Source organism: Oncorhynchus masou, chromosome 3 (assembly GCF_036934945.1).
Source record: "Oncorhynchus masou masou isolate Uvic2021 chromosome 3, UVic_Omas_1.1, whole genome shotgun sequence".
In the NCBI taxonomy this organism is placed as follows: domain Eukaryota; kingdom Metazoa; phylum Chordata; class Actinopteri; order Salmoniformes; family Salmonidae; genus Oncorhynchus; species Oncorhynchus masou.
The window spans coordinates 21,182,129-21,200,433 of NC_088214.1; the positions used below are offsets into that span (position 1 = coordinate 21,182,129).

Sequence of the window (18,305 nt, forward strand, 5' to 3'; positions counted from 1 at the left end):
GGGTGTATCACAACCGCCCGTGATTGGGAGTCCCATTAGGGCGGTGCACAATTGGCCCAGCGTCGTCCGGGTTTGGCCAGTGTAGGCCATCATTGTAAATAAGAATTTGTTCTTAACTGACTTGCCTAGTTAAATAAAGGTTCATCGTTTTTATTTTTATTATTCATGTAAAGCCAAGCACACCAATGTCACTAAGCATCCTTGATGACAAACGCAGTAGTGTCACTAAAGGATACCAGTTTTAAAAATAAGGTGACATGGTAGGTATGGCAACTCAAAGAATTACATTTACTTGTACAGTATCTAGATCTGTGTAAAGAAACCATAAAAAAATCAGCCTGGGTGTGTATTAATATCAACAGCAGCAACTCAATGTGAAAGTGTTTTTACAGTGAGTTGCCTTGCACACTATATCGACGGTGTGTGTATGACTCACACGTGTGAGTTTGTGTGTGCGCATGAGAGAGAGAGAGAGAGAGAGAGAGAGAGAGACGTTGAAGGCAGTCATTCTCGTTAGCCGAGCTGAATCAGTGCTACGATGCTGATATATCTATCCCTGGGTAGATCAGAAGCAGCCTCTACTCTGTCTGTCTCTCTCTACTCGGCTGAGCATTGTTTGACCTGCTGTAGAGCATGTATGTAATTACCCTTATCTCTGATCCCATCTTGTGTTTCATCATTACCTTCTCATCCTAATCTTCTCCATCTTTATCTAGCTACATCATCAACTCCAGTCAGACACTGTCGTCTGTGTACATTCACAATTTACACCACAGGCGGTTGGAACCAGGTATGCAACAAGGACAGTCACATTTTCATCTACCTAAGCCAATCATGCATTGTAGAGATATGATAATTCAATGACACGTGTGGTGGTGCAAAGGTTAACATGTGTCAGCAATTGAGTACGCTGTCAAGTAAAAAGACAAAATGCTATTTGCCGTGGCAGACCAATTTGCTCCAATTATCTTTGCAAAATGCTGAGGGATTGAAATGTATTCAACCAAAATTCTACCTACCTCTTCATTTGAAGTCCTGAAATCCATGTGCTATGGTACAGTGAGGGAATCTGCCCTGGAAAAGACAGAAGAGGAAATTAAATTGCATTAGCTTCTTGAACAAAATACCTAGCAGTTAGTCAGTGACATGGTTCTTCTCACTTGTAGTAATAACACAGATTACCTAGCAGTTAGTCAGTGACATGGTTCTTCTCACTTGTAGTAATAACACAGATTACCTAGCAGTTAGTCAGTGACATGGTTCTTCTCACTTGTAGTAATAACACAGATTACCTAGCAGTTAGTCAGTGACATGGTTCTTCTCACTTGTAGTAATAACACAGATTACTCAAGTAGTATGATTGTGCACCACTTAATATAAACACGAAACCCACTAGCATGGTCTGCCTATTTTCTGTCATGTCATCCTTGTGGGACCAGCAATATCAATCCAGAGTAATAGATTTTCATTGCAATTTCACTTCTTTCAAGCAGAATCCTGTGCAGAACTAATCAGGGGGGAAACCAGAGACCATTAAATGTCTATGAATAATTCATAAACTGAAGGTGGGAACCTAAGTATCTATCCTGATAAATGTTTCAATATGGAATCTATTGCTCCCGTCACCTGACTGACTGTGTTACACTATCTGTTACGCAGTTACAGCGGGGCTAATCATTGAAGCTTTTGAAAACAAGTATCAGATGAAGGAGTAGTGCAGAGCAATAAATACATGGCTCTGGATGGGGATAAGGATAGATATAGAACATATGCTTACCTTGACCTCAACTTTGTGGAGAAAAAAACTGCTGTCCTTGAGAAGGAAATAGTTACACTATAACAACATTGTGCTCGAGGGGTATATGTTGCAGTATATATTCAAGACTCACCTCAGTAGAAAGGCCCCCGGCTCTTCGTCTGTAGAGGTCTAGCCATGAAGCAGGCAGGTGAGCACTGATCCTACCCGTGGCAGAGGAGCTTCCCTGGGCATGGCTGTGGGGGGACGCATGCCCTCCCCTGGAGCTGGTGGCAAAGCCTGGCCGGCGGTGGGCTTGGTGTTGGCTCTGGGCCGTGGCTGACCTGGTGTATGTGCTGCCACAGTTCCAACAGTGGTTACGGAAGGCGTTCGATGGTGGAATCAGGAGCAGTTCCACTCAGATCCAGACGGAGCTGAGTTGAGATCAAAACATAACATTAGTTCGTTTGTGAGGTAGTAGGAACTAAACCATGAGGCTATAAAGGTCTAATGCCAACAAATTATGGCACAACAGTAACAGCCCATACCACTTTAACCAGATGCAATGATGTTTCATATTTACAGAGCTCCCAATCATCGCACAGAAATATTTCCCAGTGCAAAAAGACTGATGACTTGACAGAATAACTCTGGGTGTGATGGTTTTCAAACCAGTTTATGGGAAGGCACAGAGGCAATTTGTTTGACAAGCACAGAGGGTGAATTTCAGAGAGCAGTTTGTTACAACACGGTGAAAATTCTCAACTGCTGCAGGTTGAAGGCACCTGTGGGTCCAAAAATATGAATACCTAACGGCAATTAACACGTATTCTTCAGTGTCCTTGTTGTTTGTATGCCAAGCGCAAACGTTTCTGCCAAGGTGTTTTGTTGTGTTGCAATTGAAACCTCAGGAGAATTTATTCTCGTTAGTGCACATTTGTTGACACGATATCACATATCTGTGAAGCTGTATTGGCAAGCTGCCTCTGTGATCATTGTTTTAAGGCACCTTTTCAACTCACTTTTCATTCACATTTGAAACTATACATCATCATGTTACAGGAATATTTTCTCTCTGCATCCAAGAGTATGCTAAAATATATATATATATATTTTTTAAACCTTTATTTAAAACACAGCCTTTGCAATAACTCTCAATATCGTGGCATTCCATCTGGAGCCTGCCAACTCATTGAGTGATGCATTCCGACGCTCTTTTAGACCTTCTTTAAAAATGAATGTCTACATCTGTCCTAAAATGTGCATCTAAAAAGGAAATGTTTCATATACTGTATGCAGCCTGGCTGTTTGTCCACGAATGCAGGCCTGCTTCCAGCAGGGGCCCTCGAGAACATACTGACAAATGCAAGCAGTTCACTTCACTGCCAGAATCCCAGTCAGATAGACTGAGCTGAACCTTATGTGCAATTTAAGTTGAGTCAGCGTAACTCACAGGCACAGATATTTTCCTCAAATCACTGCACAGTGTTTCTCAAATAGCACTCCTGGCGCCGACACAATAGCAGTAGAAAGTTAGCGTTGAGTGGAGAGGAGTAGTTTTGCTTAATTTGCTTGGAAGGTGTTGGCTGATAGAGACATCACCTTGCCTAGGACCTGAAGACAGCAGGTGTCGGTCCTCGAGGAAGAGACCAGCCATTTATTCGATCTGTTACATTGGTACCGTGACCTGAATCTAAGGGAGGTGACTATAGTAGCTTGAGGCTTAAGCTTTAGGGCTCGATTCAATACGTATCGTAGAAGATCTGTGGTATAGCGTGACAGAAATGTAAAGGCAATGTTACCCATGCTCGCGGAGACTGCATTCACGGTAAATGCTGCATATGTCGGCTCAATCGAAAATTACCTTGAAATGACAATCTGACCATACCACAGATCTGACGTGATACGGATACAGACCGAGGCCTTAGTAGTCTTATGTAACCAGATGAGTGTGCCTCTGGATATGGAGTATACCCCAACATACTGTACATTTACGCCTATCTGTAAAGTCTGGTATGTGAGCTTAAAGCTTTTAGCAAAGACAGCTTTTCCTTGGTTTCAATGCACTAATGACCCAGGCAAAGTTCCCATTATTGTTGATTAGTTGAAATTAACACATAGGTTCAGGAGGAAAAATTAAATCAATCAGATGACAGGATCAATTTACAACTCTGCCTACCCTTCTGCCTACACAATATATAAACAGTGACATACATCGCAATGGTGTGCTGGCTGATTTCTGCATCCCACCTCCAGCAATGCCCATCTCCCTTCCTTCTTCTCTCTTGGCGGATTCTTCCATAGAGATAATATGAGATGAAAACTACTAGATATTCTCTATGAGTTCTTCTCTACCTCGGTCCTTGATCTGGAGCCAAACCGACCCGAGGCCATATCCAAACCAACAGTATTTTCCATTTCTCAACCATATGTCCATACCTGCACAGTCATCAGAACAATGGGATAATAACCAAACGCACAAATTTGGTTAATGTGGAAAAATCTACTTAAATGAATTGGTGACAAAACAACCATGAGTAGTCCTATGAAACAGTGAGCTGACTCTCCAATTAAATAGTTGAAGTCTATCTCATTGCATTCCATAGCCCTTACCATGAGGTTTCATTATAATAAATAGTGTTTATGTTCTTATCCTGTCTGTGCTCGATTTCTCCTGATAGTTTTTGCATGACAGAAAGAATAAGAAAAACAAGTCAACAGTGCTTGATCGTCGCTCTCCAAAGGCTAACCTCAGAAAGCAACCAATTATTTTCTCAGTATTTACAGAGGATCCGTCAGATTCAAGAGCACCCTAATTAGTGTACTGTTTTCAAATGCTCCTTACAGTAGGCCTATGCATGTGTGTGTGTGTGTGTGTGTGTGTGTGTGTGTGTGTGTGTGTGTGTGTGTGTGTGTGTGTGTGTGTGTGTGTGTGTGTGTGTGTGTGTGTGTGTGGCTTTGGTATATTCTGCTAGTTCCTGAGTCCTTGTCTACTATTTTGCATCATTTGAAAAAGGGACTGTCAAACTGCTCCCCACATTACCCCTGTAACTTTCTTCATTCTGTCAAGTATATATATTGAGAGGAAGAGATTGCTATTACTTCTTGAGATTTTCAAGTTAACTAATACCTGAGCCACAACCGTATGTGTGCTCAATCTCTCTATACCAGTACGGTCCGTGCTATTACGCTCGCTCTGTACCAGATCCATTCAGCAGTGAGAGTGAGGGAGCAGAGGTAAATTAGTGACAGACACATTTATGGACCCGCTTCCTAACCTTCCTGATTGTGATGAATGGTTCTTGGCATGGCATAGCCTACAACTATCAAGTGGGTGCCAACTTCAATCCAACCGGAGCATTTCACAAACTGGTGCTGGCCCATTATAGCACTGAATATCCAGGAATGGTTCATTATGACCAAATGGTGTTATGTGAATATATGGTTTATTTATAGCTTCAAAATGTGTTTAAAACTATAACGTTGAACTCATGGACTGTCGGTGCTTGTGTCCATGGCTCTGTTTATGAATTTGAGAGTGTTAGTTACGTTTCCCCAACCCCATCTCTCAGATTTATACCAAACCAAGTGGCGGGGCTAAGACACAAACTCCAGATTGTGGCTTTAAAGAGGGGTCCATTTTATTTAGAGTTCAAGCGTTCACCATCTGGTGGGTTTTATATACTTTTCTCCAGTGAGTTTCTTAATTAAAATGAATAAATTGTCCTATTAACAACACAGGATAATATACTAACATATAAGCCAATGGCTTGAGTGAAGTGAAGCAAATAATCGGACATTGTTGTCTCCATTAACATTAACGCATTCATTTAACTCATAGGTATTCATGCACATTACAGTGCTTCTTATAATATATAGTTCATACCCCCTAATTCATTTAAAAATGAGAATAACATGAAGTACAACATGAAATTCAAGTGTAACAAGCCAGTCCTACATGGGGGGGGGGGGGGGTGTCATGCTGTGAGGATACACAAACATGAAATATGAATAACCTAAGTGCATTGCAGTGAGCATCGGCCTGATAGAAACAACTTTGCACTGTCAGATGACGTAGCCTATTATTTTCTGAAATAGAGGACTGTATACTCTATTAAATCAGTAAAAGACTTGAAATGCTAAGGGACATGGCTGTGCACGAAAAGCAATTTGTTTGACAAGTGACAAATTTGTCAAATGGGGGTATACTGTCTGAAGGATGTATAGCACATTACCAGAAATAATGGTCTTATAATAGCCTACATTCAATGTACGTCATAGGGGAAAATAAGAAACTTCTCATTTTAGTTTGAGCTAAATCTGACAGAACTCTAATTCTGTACATTTATACCTCCCAGATGAATTGTGTAATTATGTGGAGTTGTTCCCAAATAGTACTCCTAGACATTTTTGCAATTTCATGAATGATTTGAAAACAAAGCTGCCTGGGCTAGAGGACAAACAATTGTATTTTTGTACAACAGTGACTCTGTAGCAAACAGAGAGACATAACACTCTGAGGTACACTGACTGACAGACTGACTGAAGAATCTACAGTCAAATCTGTTTGTGCTATTGTTTATTCGGTTAGGTTGGTTAGGATGTCTACTTTGTGCAAGTAATTTGTAACTTTGACACAAGTCATTTTTCCAACAATTGTTTACAGACAGATTATTTCACTGATAATTCACTGTCCCACAATTCCAGTGGGTCAGAAGTTTACATACACTAAGTTGACTGTGCCTTTAAAAAGCTTGGAAAATTCCAGATTCCAGCTTGGAAAAGCTTGGAAAATTCCAGCTTCTGATAGGCTACTTGACATCATTTGACTCAATTGGAGGTGTACCTGTGGATGTATTTCAAGGCCTGCCTTCAAACTCAGTGCATCTGTGCTTGACATCATGGGAAAATCAAAAGAAATCAGCCAAGACCTCAGAAAAAAACAAATTGTAGACCTCCACAAGTCTGGTTAATCTTTGGGAGCAATTTCCAAATGCCTGAAGGTACCACGTTCATCTGTACAAACAATAGTAAGCAAGTATAAACACCATGAGATCACACATCCATCATACCGCTCAGGAAGGAGACGAGTTCTGTCTCCTAGAGATGAACGTACTTTGATGCATAAAGTGCAAATCAATCCCAGAACAACAGCAAAGGACCTTGTGAAGATGCTGGAGGAAACAGGTACAAAAGTCACTATATCCACAGTAAAAAAGAGTCCTATATCTACAAAACTTGAAAGGCCGCTCAGCAAGGAAGAAGCCACTGCTCCAAAACTGCCATAAAAAAACAGACTACGGTTTGCAACTGCACATGGGGACAAAAAAACTGTTTTGCCATAATGAACATCGTTATGTTTGGAGGAAAAAAGGGGAGGCTTGCAAGCCGAAGAACACTATCCCAACTGTGAAGTACGGGGGTGGAAGCATCATGGTGTGGGGGTGCTTTGCTGCAGGTGGGACTGGTGCACTTCACAAAATAGATGGCATCATGAGGTTGGAAATTATTTGGATATATTGAAGCAACATCTCAAGACATCAGTCAGGAAGTTAAGCTTGGTCGCAAATGGGTCTTCTAAATGGACAATGACCCCAAGCATACTTCCAAAGTTGTAGCAAAATGGCAACAAAAAGAAGGTTTTGGACAACAAAAAGAAGGTATTGGTAAAAGGACAACAAAAAGAAGGTATTGGACAACAAAAAGAAGGTATTGGTAAAAGGACAACAAAAAGAAGGTATTGGACAACAAAAAGAACTAACTGACATAAGACAGGAACTTTTTTACTAGGATTAAATATCAGGAATTGTGAAAAACTGAGTTTAAACATATTTGGCTAAGGTGTATGTAAACTTCCGACTTCAACTGTAGCATTCGTTCTCAGTAAAATCCAGTCAACATCTGGGACAATTCATACGGATGGATGGTCGACCGAATCGGCCCCCCAGAGAAATATGAGGTGTGATAGTCTTCCTCTTTCCCCTGCTCAGCTCTGGAACTGCAGTAAATTGTGATGAAGATGACCAAGGCCACAACCTCACCTTACATTTTACATTTACATTTTAGTTATTTAGCAGATGCTCTCATCCAGAGAGACTTACAGCCTCTCCTTGACATATAGCCTCTCTTTACCCTCTACATTTTTCCTTCAGAGGCAGCAGCCATAGCTAAAGGGCAACATCAGGATCAGTGCTTCTAATTTGTCTTTTCACAGTGGAATTGGCTTTCATTCAGGGACCGACTACCGCATTTGGGAACCTGGGGCAACAATCTTTTTTTTTTTACATGTATTTTTTTTTTTTGGGGGGGGGGGGGCAGATTTCCTTTTGTGAAGATAGCTACCTTTCTGCAATTCAACACATTTGTTAAACATTTAGCAGTTTTATAATGCTATTCTACACATGTTGTCATGACGCTAAGATGAAATATTGCAGTTTAAAAGTTAATTTCCTGCAATTCTACACTTTTTTTGCCATGGGTCAGAGAGAAAAATGTGCTGCTTTATTGCTCATCACATGCTATTGTTCACATTTTGCCATGAGGCTGAGAGAACATTTAGCAGTTTTAACGTTTTACTTATAGCTTTCAAAGGCAACATTGATACACCCAAAAGGCCAAGTTAATATCGTAAACAAAATGTTAAAGAGATGATAATAGCTGTAGTAGGCCTAATAATGGTAATAGCACAGTTTCTAAACCCAGAGGTGCAACATCGCAAGACTTCCGTGAACACTTGTGAAGCAGACTCAGCGTACCAGCCAGGGTTTGGGGTTTGAGAAGTCAATGAGAGAAGTGAAAAATTCCTCCTTAGTTGTTCATTTTCTCGATTTCTAAAGGGACAACCTACATAGATTCAAGCCAATGTCTAACTGAACATGTTTTTACTCCAACCTCGAAAGTGACAAACTTAAATTTCTGTCAAAAACTACTTTATATCAAAGGAGTGCTTTTGATTTGACGGCAGATGCGCAATTCGGTGCGATTCCATGTTTTGTGCATTAGCTTAGCAAGCCAATGTCACCATGACATCGCCTACAAGCATTTTCAAGGATTTCTACTGGAGAAGCAGTTTCTGCCTATCTTCAAACTGTACTGTCTTTGGTAACATACCAATCAATTGTAGACTGCAAATTGACTGCAAGAATCCCAAACAGATATAAATTTTGACAAAAACAGATATACGATCACATACTGTATATCTCTCTATTAAATGTGGGAAAACTTTGGAACAGATTTCCAAAATTAAAATCACTTGGAGCTATATTTCCTGGTGTTTTACAGTCTTTTATGTCCAACAATGGGCGGCCACATAAAATCACCTGCGTACCACCAGTTGGGGAACCCTGCTTTATGTTATGTGCATGTGTTAATCTATCATACTCCTTCCAACGTCATGGTATACAATGTGGCACTGTAGGTAGGAGAGAGCTAGTCATAATGTAGGCTGGTTGACATCTTGTCACAGGACCTTATTGGCCAATTTCCCTCAAGCCTGGTTTTCTTGACAAAGACATTCTTAACTTGACCTACAGATCTTTGATTTATGGTATTAGCTGTATGGGGTAGAGGGGGTATAGTCGGAACATAAACATGTCAATGATATGTCAACACCTTTTCATTTAATAGAAACTGGGATCTGACTCAATACATCAACTAGATTGCTACCTTTGACCATTGACCTGCACTGCTCAATACTCCTTTCACAAGAATTTGTAACAATTACAGAATATTGATGATAAAGCCTTGATTCAGACCTAACAGGTGTAGCTGTTGGGCTCATTGAGCTCAGCGAGCAGCTTACCTTGAATACTACTTATGAGAGAGTGACGATCAAACCTAGAGTCTTAATAACATCCACTTCAAAGCCAATGGATAGTAACAAGATACAGTGGGTATCATAAGTATTCATCCCCTTGGATTTCTTCACATTTAATTATGTTACAAAGTGGGATTAAATCTGATTAAATTTTTATTTTTTTGTCAATGATCTACACAACACACTCAAATATTTTCATTTTTTTAAAGATTAATGAAAGACAACACTAATATACCTTTATTAAGACAAGTATTCACCCCCCCCCCTTCACACCTGGATTATTTGCCCATTATTCTATTCAAAAATCTTCAAGCTCTGTCCAGGTGTTGGGAATCATGGCTAGACAGCAATTTTCAAGTCTTGCCATAGATTGTCAAGCAGATTTAAGTCAAAACTGTAACTTGGCCACTCAGGAACTTCTAGGTAAGCAACTTCAGTGTAGATTTGACTTGTGTTGTAAGTTATTGTCCTGCTGAAAGGTGAATTCCTCTCCCAGTGTCTGCTGTAAAGACTGAAACAGTTTTTCCTCTAGGATTTTGCCTGCGATTAGAGCCATTCTGTTTATTTTTATCTGGAAAAACTCCACCATCTTTGCCGATGTTACGCATGCAAATACCATGATGCAGGCACCACTATTCTTGAAATTAAGGAGGTAGTTACTCAGAGATGTGTTCTGTTGGATTTGCCACAAACATAAGGCATTTTGTTATTCATTTTTTTTTGCAGTAGTACTTTAGTACCTACAGGATGGGTGGTTTAATACATAATCCACAGTATAATTATTAACTTGACCATGCTTAAAGAGATATTCAGTGTCTGATTTGTTATTGTTACCTATCTACCAATCACTGCCTTTCTTTATAAGGCTTTTGAAAAGCTCCCAGGTCTTTGTGGTTGAATCTGTGCTTGAAATTTAACACTTGACTGAGGGACTTACAAATGTTGTATTATGTATGGGGGCAGAGGAAGGGGTAGTCATTTTTAAAATCATGTCAACCCCTATTATTTCACACAAACGGAGTCCATGTAGCTTTTGTGATTTGTGAAGCCAAATTTGACTCCTGAACTAATTTAGGCTTGCAACAACTATATTATAGTTATTTCATTGTTATTAATTTGTAAATATTTGTAGAGTGTTCTTTTCACTTTGACATTATGGAGTTGTTTTGTGTAGATATATGACAAAAAAAATCACAATGAATTATATTTCCATCCCACTTTGAAACAACAAAATGTGAAAGCAATCTGAGGGGTGTGAATACTTCTGATACCCACTGTATCTGACCCCTCAAGTTATTAAGTTGACTTGCCCTGTCTTTATCAAACATTACTACTGTAAGAAGAGTGGAAATTGTATATATCTATTCTATAACGGATCAGATATATTCCAAAGGGCTATTCAAGTAAATCTAGATAACGTCCTAAAAAGTATTAAAACCAGAATGCAGACGATAGTTGGGTTGCCATGGGACTGGTCATATTATGCCCGACTGGTTTGATTGCATGCATTCCACATTATTAGGTGCAGAAGACTAACAACCAGCAGGCTATAACCATGTAGAACATTGGAATGGTATTAATACCAACAATAATTTCACTGCAACAGCAGCATTCCCTCGTCTACCAGTCTATTTAAAACTGACAATGTAGATATGGGCAGTGTATAGCCTCTGTACTTCAACCTTGCTTTACATCATTGTGGACAGAAAGAGGACTGACACCGCACTTAGCTGGGGGAACTGCGGGTGCCTATACATTTGGACACGTCGGAGCCTTGGAGGCAGTATGAAGGGCTACTGCATGCTGAAACCTAAAGTAATTGCATATTTAACACTTAATAGGTCCTTTATCATAATCTGAATGAACTGTTCCCCATTGTGCATTACGCAATGTGAGAGCCAGTGATGATATATTGTTAGTCGACTTATTAGATATTAGATGATGGATCATGAGACTATTATAGTGAAATGAACCTATATAGTAGCGATAGGCTACAAATGGCGTATGAATAAAAGTGAACGTTTTTCGAGGTATCATAGGCTACACGATAGCACACTACTGTGAATAACCATCATTATATTACATGTAAATTGCATTGTAGGCTATTATACAACATACAAATTAGTGGTTGACTAGAATGTCTAGCTTACCTGATTTTCTGGTAACAGGTGTGATGTAATATTGGTTCCAGTCTGCTCCTCACATCAATCTGTCCTGAAATGTGTTTATTTATTCAGTGATGGCTACAGATTCAAAAGAATCTCTGCAAAATCACGTTTCCTGGCACCGTCGCCCACGATATCCAATACACGAAGACAATGTGCAAAAACCGTTAAACATCCCACAATTACACGAAAAACGTGTCTTTTTCCATATTAGTCATGCAGAAACAAGACACGGCATCCTTTTCGTCGACAGTAATTTCCAGCATGGCATGGAATACTGTTTCACATGTTTCCTTACTGTGCGCTCTGGTGCCAAAATGACTGGCTGAAAATCACATGCGATTTGTTTCAACTCACGTCAATCGCCTCAGTTATTCGTTTAGGACACTCGCGGAGCTCTTACATCTCTCCCGATGTGAAATTACTTTCACTGTTGAATAAGAGCATCTACTATGTACATAGCCTAAGATACATCCAACCTAAAGGTCTCCGGTGCAAAGAGCGCTTTTAAATGAAATTATCGGCGAGCACTGCGGTATGGTTTTGTTGAATGGGACCCTGGGCTGCTATCAGCCTGCAGTGAAGGCGAATTGATGCAAAAGCAGATTCAAATGAACCAGTTCCAACATATTTTTCTTCAAAACTGTGATTTTTAAAGTAGTCTATTGTGCAATATATTAGCTTGGAATACATATCAAGAACATGTATTCCTAACCCGTTATCAGGGCTAGATATGGTCTCCCTCTCAGTATGCCTACCTTCTCTGCTACTCAGAGAAGGTAGACTATTCAGGATTCAGTGTGTATCTCACAGCAGATCAGGAAACTCACTTGGAGCTCCTCAGTACATTGACAGCTGTTTTCAGTGCCTCGAGATCCTCTACCCTCCAGCCCTTATTGCGTAAGCAACTGTGCAGGTTTTTCAGTTGCAGGTGTCATGCAATCAGAGCTATCGAGGCTGTAGCCATATAGATTACAGCCCAATATGTAGGCCTAGATGATTGCAATAGTGTCTCTGTTTTGTTCTGCACAACACACTGAACAGGCAGTTAACCCACTGTTCCTAGGTCGTCATTGAAAATAAAAATTTGTTCTTAACTGACTTGCCTAGTTAAATAAAGGTGTTGTTACATAAAACTTGCACTCACCTTTGTAAGTGTATTGTGTTACCATGTAATTGCATTCAGCTTTGTAAGTGTATTGTCATTCTAATTATCAGTTTTATACACACTTGATATAAAGTGGAACCAATTTGAGGATCATAGACCTGAGAGTTAAAATGACCCTTATGTGAATGTGAACTCTATTAATTTTATGCTCCACATAGCAAGCCTTCCTAGTCATGTTGTCATCTCACAGGTAAGTGCTTGATCCTCTTTTCACAAATTAGTTCTTGTCATTTCAAGTGATTTTCAAAATGATTGTTGATAATATTTATTTATAGAAAATATCACTTTTCTGCCTTGAACATGACCTGATAAGATTGAAGAGGATGCACACCAATATGCTTAAGCATCACATCCCTCTACAGTACAACCCGTGTGTAATGTAACCGGTGTGAAATGGCTAGCTAGTTAGTGGGGTGCGTGTTAATAGTGTTTCAATCGGTGACATCACTTGCTCTGAGACCTGGCCCCGCAAGGGCCGCAGCTTTTGTGGAGCGATGGGTAACGATGCTTCATGGGAGGCAGTTGTTGATATGTGCAGAGGGTCCCTGGTTCGAGCCCAAGTAGGGGTGAGGAGAGGGACGGAAGCAATACTGTTACATTGGTGCCGTGACCCGGATCACTGGTTGCTGTGGAAAAGAAGTAGGCAAAAGGGGGTTGAGTGTAACTGGTGTGAAATGGCTAGCGAGTTAGCGTGGTGCACACTAATAGCGTTTCAGTCGGTGACGTCACTCGCTCTGAGACCTTGAAGTAGTTGTTCCCCTTGCTCTGCAAGGGCTGCAGCTTTTGATGCTTCTTGGGAGGCAGTTGTCGATGTGTGCAAAGGTCCCTGGTTCAAGCCCAGTTAGGGGCGAGGAGAGGGACAGAAGCAATACTGTTACAGTAACACCTGTATATTGGGTATCCATGTTGATGTATATGTTGAAACCTGCAGTTTTGACTTGTGTTTTCTCAATAAAGCTTTGTTTTAAGTGCAGAATAGTTAATCCAAAATCCCTTTGTGAAACATTGTTGCTTTCTTAGTTTACTTTGTGTTTTTGTTGTTGTCGTTTTTTATTTAGAAAAAATTATATATCAGAAAGTACAACATAACACTCACCAACATTCAAACATGCAAAAATACAAACATAAATAAACATATGGAGCCACACATCCATTTACAGTGTGTTGTCAGACAAATGTTGTTCAAGACAGCTTCATCCAACATGCTGGAACATTAGGTCGGTGACCACATTGATCAAATATTGAGCTATCCAACTAATTATGTATAATATATAATTTAGCCAGTAACAAAGTGAAATTATTTGTCTCCAATTAGGTTTTGAATATAATATAACTAGTTCACAATTCACTTTAATTTAGCACCAAAATAAGATAAAACAAATCGGATAAATTTGCCAATCTTAATTCTTATGCTAACTGTTAATATTCCTCCTTTGTTTTAGTATTTTTGCCAAATAAAGCCATTGCCAAGAGTTAACTGGACACAAGAGGGCGTAGGGTGATACATTCCCTTCCCCTCCTCAGTCTCAGCAGACTCGGGAAGAGGTAAATGTGATTATGTTGTTCGAGATTGACCTTGAAACCAACTGAAGTTAGATTGACATTTTAAGGAAGAATACCTTATTGGATTATTGGAAAGGAAATGTATGACTTTCTGCCTGCATACACACCGACATCAGAGGACGCTTCCCTGAGGACAATCACATTCAATGACAATGTGAACAGAGTTTGTTTTCACCTTTTACTGCTTGTATTTAGCTACATGTCATTATTGGGGAAATGGGAAACATATATTTTATAGGCCTAAATAAATAGAAAATCAAACGTGTGTATGCTGTAGCACATTGTTATCAATATAATGTAATACCATGCAGATGTTTTTACAATTCTATCCCTTATTAAATGAAATGAGTCCTCCATGTCATTGCACCGTATATCCATGTCCATGCCTTCTGAGCTATGCAACACACAACGCTCATTACCAACAATCTGCACATTCCGATGATTGCACTGGTATGCATCCTTAGATCAGAGCTGTGCTTAGTTACACGCCCAAACACCACCACCACCACCACTAGTCCACACACCTCCCCAATCCACACACAAAAACACCTGTTTAGTGTTTAGCAAGAGGGTGGGTCTTGACTCCGCCCATTACAAATGTACGTATAAAAAATGTTTTTAATTGGTTTGAAGACCCCTGCTATGTAAATTCGTTTTGTGAGACTCCTCCCATGCACCTGATAGGGAGTATTTACAGCTCTTTACTGCTGCCTGCTGTACTGTTACAACAGCGCTCTCTGCACTACACGATGACACTTCACTGGACTATGCAATAAGGATTTCCGTCTCTGCAGTGATTTGTCGCGCCCTGAGGGGACCGTTATATTTACGAAAAAAGTTTTATACCACATTTTCAGTCCCATTTATTTTTCCAAGATGCCACGCTCGTTTCTTGTCAAGAAACATTTCAACTCATCTAAGAAGCCAAATTATAGCGAGCTGGAAAGCCCTATAGGTAAGCAACAACCTTTTCTAAATGAATCGCTCAACCGATATATGGGTTACACTGACATGCTACAAAGTTTACAAATTGACTGCGGTCAGGGTATTATCCTGATATGTAGTTTCATTGTATCTATGTCAAAGTTAGTGTTACTTTGTAACTTTCTAATCCGTGCAATTCATTGAGGCGACGTTATTCAGCTCTTTTTGAAGGAAATTGTAAATTGACATATTATTATTACTGTGAGGTAAAATGACTTTTAATCACCTAAATGAATGTTTTCTTTATTTCCATTTTCAGTATTTATTTCACCGTATCTCTACAAAGGCCTTCCATTGCCAGTCATCCCTCAACCGGAGATCCTTAGCTCCGTGGTTTACAACCCTATCACCGTATGGACTACGAGCAGCTTGCCGTTATCCCCGCTTTCAAGTGACCTGTCTCCCATCTCTGGATACCCCTCATCGCTCTCTGACACCTCATCCAAAGACCACAGCGGCTCTGAGAGTCCCAGGAGCGATGAAGACGAGCGGATGCTTACCAAACTAATAGACCCACATGGAGTGGAGGCAGAGAAATTCCAATGTAGTTTGTGTAAAAAGTCCTATTCTACTTATTCTGGACTGCTGAAGCATAAGCAACTGCACTGTGACGCTCAGACGAGGAAATCATTCAGTTGTAAATACTGCGAAAAGGAGTACGTCAGTCTTGGAGCGCTAAAAATGCACATCAGAACTCACACTTTGCCTTGTGTCTGTAAAATATGTGGCAAAGCTTTCTCAAGACCGTGGTTGCTTCAGGGACACATCAGAACGCACACTGGTGAGTGACTTAAGATTGAGTGCCATACTGTACTGTAGCCTATACTTGGAATTATTGAAGATAGCTGCTTGGTGGGCTATTCCAATTTAGGATAACTGTGCCATTTATGGGATATATTATTTATGATAATGGGTTTTAACATACTGTACATGTATTTATCATATACATATTGCAAAGTGTATTGCAATGCTGAAATTCCCTATGTGCCTGTCAAAACAGTTATGTGATAAGTGGTAACTCATGTTAAAGAAGGGGTTTTCACACCACTTTACAAGACTTGGGACATGCTTGTGTTGTTCCATGTTCTGGTTCATACTCTTCACTCAGTAGCCTAAAAGATTCCTACTCCTATGTCAAGCCATATCTCATGCTTGACATAAAGTCAGGGAAGAAGGAATTTGGCTTTCCTCTAGTGATTCCTAACTTTTACAGTGCACTATAAGCGTAACTGTATAAGTCCATGCTCTAGTTAAGTTATTACAGTTGATTATGGAGCAAATAGTTCATACAGTATTAGGCCTATGTCAGTTTAGTGGAGTGGATAGTTGTGTTTGTTTTGTATATCTTATCTGCCTGTGAGTACTGAACCATTTCTTCTCCTTTCCCCTCTGACAGGAGAGAAGCCCTTCTCCTGCCCCCATTGCAGTAGGGCTTTTGCGGACAGGTCCAACCTCAGGGCTCACCTACAAACCCATTCGGATGTGAAAAAATACCAATGCAAGAACTGTTCCAAAACCTTCTCCAGAATGTCTCTTCTGCACAAGCATGAGGAATCTGGTTGTTGTGTAGTACATTGAGACTGCTGGAATGGGAGACCGCCAGAGACCTCTGGTACTTTTCAGTCCTCAATAACTGTTCAGGGGATATTACATACTGAGGCTTTGTTACCAAATATGCAAGACTTTCTTTGACTGACTGCCTGAATGACAATCCATTTCATTTCAGTGTAAAATCAAATACTCTCTGTCATGTGCTTTCATTTTAAGCAGGTTTTTTTTCTCCTATTGCAATCAGTGTTGAACTATACAGTATGTTAGTTATACCATGTGCCATTCTGTCTGTACATTTCATGTACTTTTGGGCAGGGCTCTACTTTGTTTTTAGAAGTGGGAGGGGGCATAATTATCAATATTTTTTATCCAGTGGGATAAACACTCCAAACAGCCTACCCGACCACTTGGAGGCGTCTGCATGGTCCATAAGCACACTGTTGCCTCGTTGTGTATCACGTACATGGATCACATGTATCACAAAACTGGGGGGGGTTAAAAGTGCATGTCCCCCCGTCCCCAGGGAAAGTTGAGCCCATGCATTTGGGAAGTGGAGAGATATGAAATAATGTGCCTTCTCAAAGATTTTGATGTTCTGACCAATCTCTCTTAGAGGATATGTTTCTGCTTATGTCATATTCTTTTTATTTTCTTAAGAAACCACATAGTTATTCCAAGTGGACATGGTTTATGGAAACAAACGATAGAGACAGAGCAGTGCACAGCCAATGAAATATTAGAAGCCATCATAACTTAGTGAACAAGTGCAAAGATGTATTTTAGGGTGAAAGTATTACAATTCCTGCACAATCATGACACAGCAACTGTTTTGCTCAAGATAGCAATACTTTTATAAAGTGACTCACTTCGCCTTGGCAATTATGTAGTTTTTCTAAAAAAATATGTTGCATTTATATTTTTATATATTTGAATGTAAGTGTGAATAAGATGATTGTATTTTTGACAGTGTGAATTGTGATACTGAATGAATGATTTGATTATTTTTAAGATGCTTTTTAAAATAAAGGTTCATGAAATGTTTGTAATGCTTGATTTTCTTTTTCTGTGCAAGGACTGTGAATAGTTTGTTATCAGGGATCCATCATGGCATGGTGCCATGCAGTTGCTGGATATTCTAGAAAATGTGTTATAAAATGTCTTCTTAATTTAACTTTATGAGATTAGTAGTCAAAGAAATATACTAAATCACATGTATCACATCATGTACGATGTCTATACCGTAGATTTTTAGCAGTATACAAGTTAAAATATTTGTATTGCTTTCTCTGAAACTACAAGCCTGGCATTACTATGGTAACAACC

General features: G+C 39.8%; 2 protein-coding genes across 2 annotated transcripts in view; one reads left to right on the top strand and one right to left on the bottom strand.

The window, feature by feature from the left end:
* LOC135512604 (gamma-1-syntrophin-like) overlaps positions 1-12,130 on the bottom strand; it is a 40,909-nt gene extending 28,779 nt beyond the window's left edge. The window contains exons 1-3 of the mRNA XM_064934805.1: positions 11,702-12,130; positions 1,890-2,169; positions 1,020-1,074 (exon numbers count right to left, since the gene is read on the bottom strand). Of these exons, the coding sequence (XP_064790877.1) occupies positions 1,020-1,046 (27 nt within the window). The 5' untranslated portion in view covers positions 1,047-1,074; positions 1,890-2,169; positions 11,702-12,130. The remainder of the gene's footprint in view (positions 1-1,019; positions 1,075-1,889; positions 2,170-11,701) is intronic.
* Positions 12,131-15,159: 3,029 nt separating this feature from the next.
* Positions 15,160-18,023, top strand: LOC135512609 (zinc finger protein SNAI2-like). The gene is made up of 3 exons (XM_064934818.1): positions 15,160-15,402; positions 15,691-16,212; positions 16,828-18,023. The coding sequence occupies exons 1-3, from the start codon at positions 15,324-15,326 to the stop codon at positions 17,007-17,009; spliced, it is 783 nt and encodes a 260-aa protein (XP_064790890.1). The 5' UTR covers positions 15,160-15,323; the 3' UTR covers positions 17,010-18,023.
* The last annotated feature ends 282 nt before the right edge of the window (positions 18,024-18,305 follow it).

What these genes read in the sequence shown, in the direction of transcription:
- LOC135512609 (XM_064934818.1), top strand. Translation starts at nt 15,324, where the DNA reads ATGCCACGCTCGTTTCTTGTCAAGAAACATTTCAACTCATCTAAGAAG. An exon ending in CGAGCTGGAAAGCCCTATAG is followed by an intron (nt 15,403 to 15,690) that starts GTAAGCAACAAC and finishes TTCCATTTTCAG; the next exon opens with TATTTATTTCACCGTATCTC. An exon ending in ACACATCAGAACGCACACTG is followed by an intron (nt 16,213 to 16,827) that starts GTGAGTGACTTA and finishes CCCCTCTGACAG; the next exon opens with GAGAGAAGCCCTTCTCCTGC.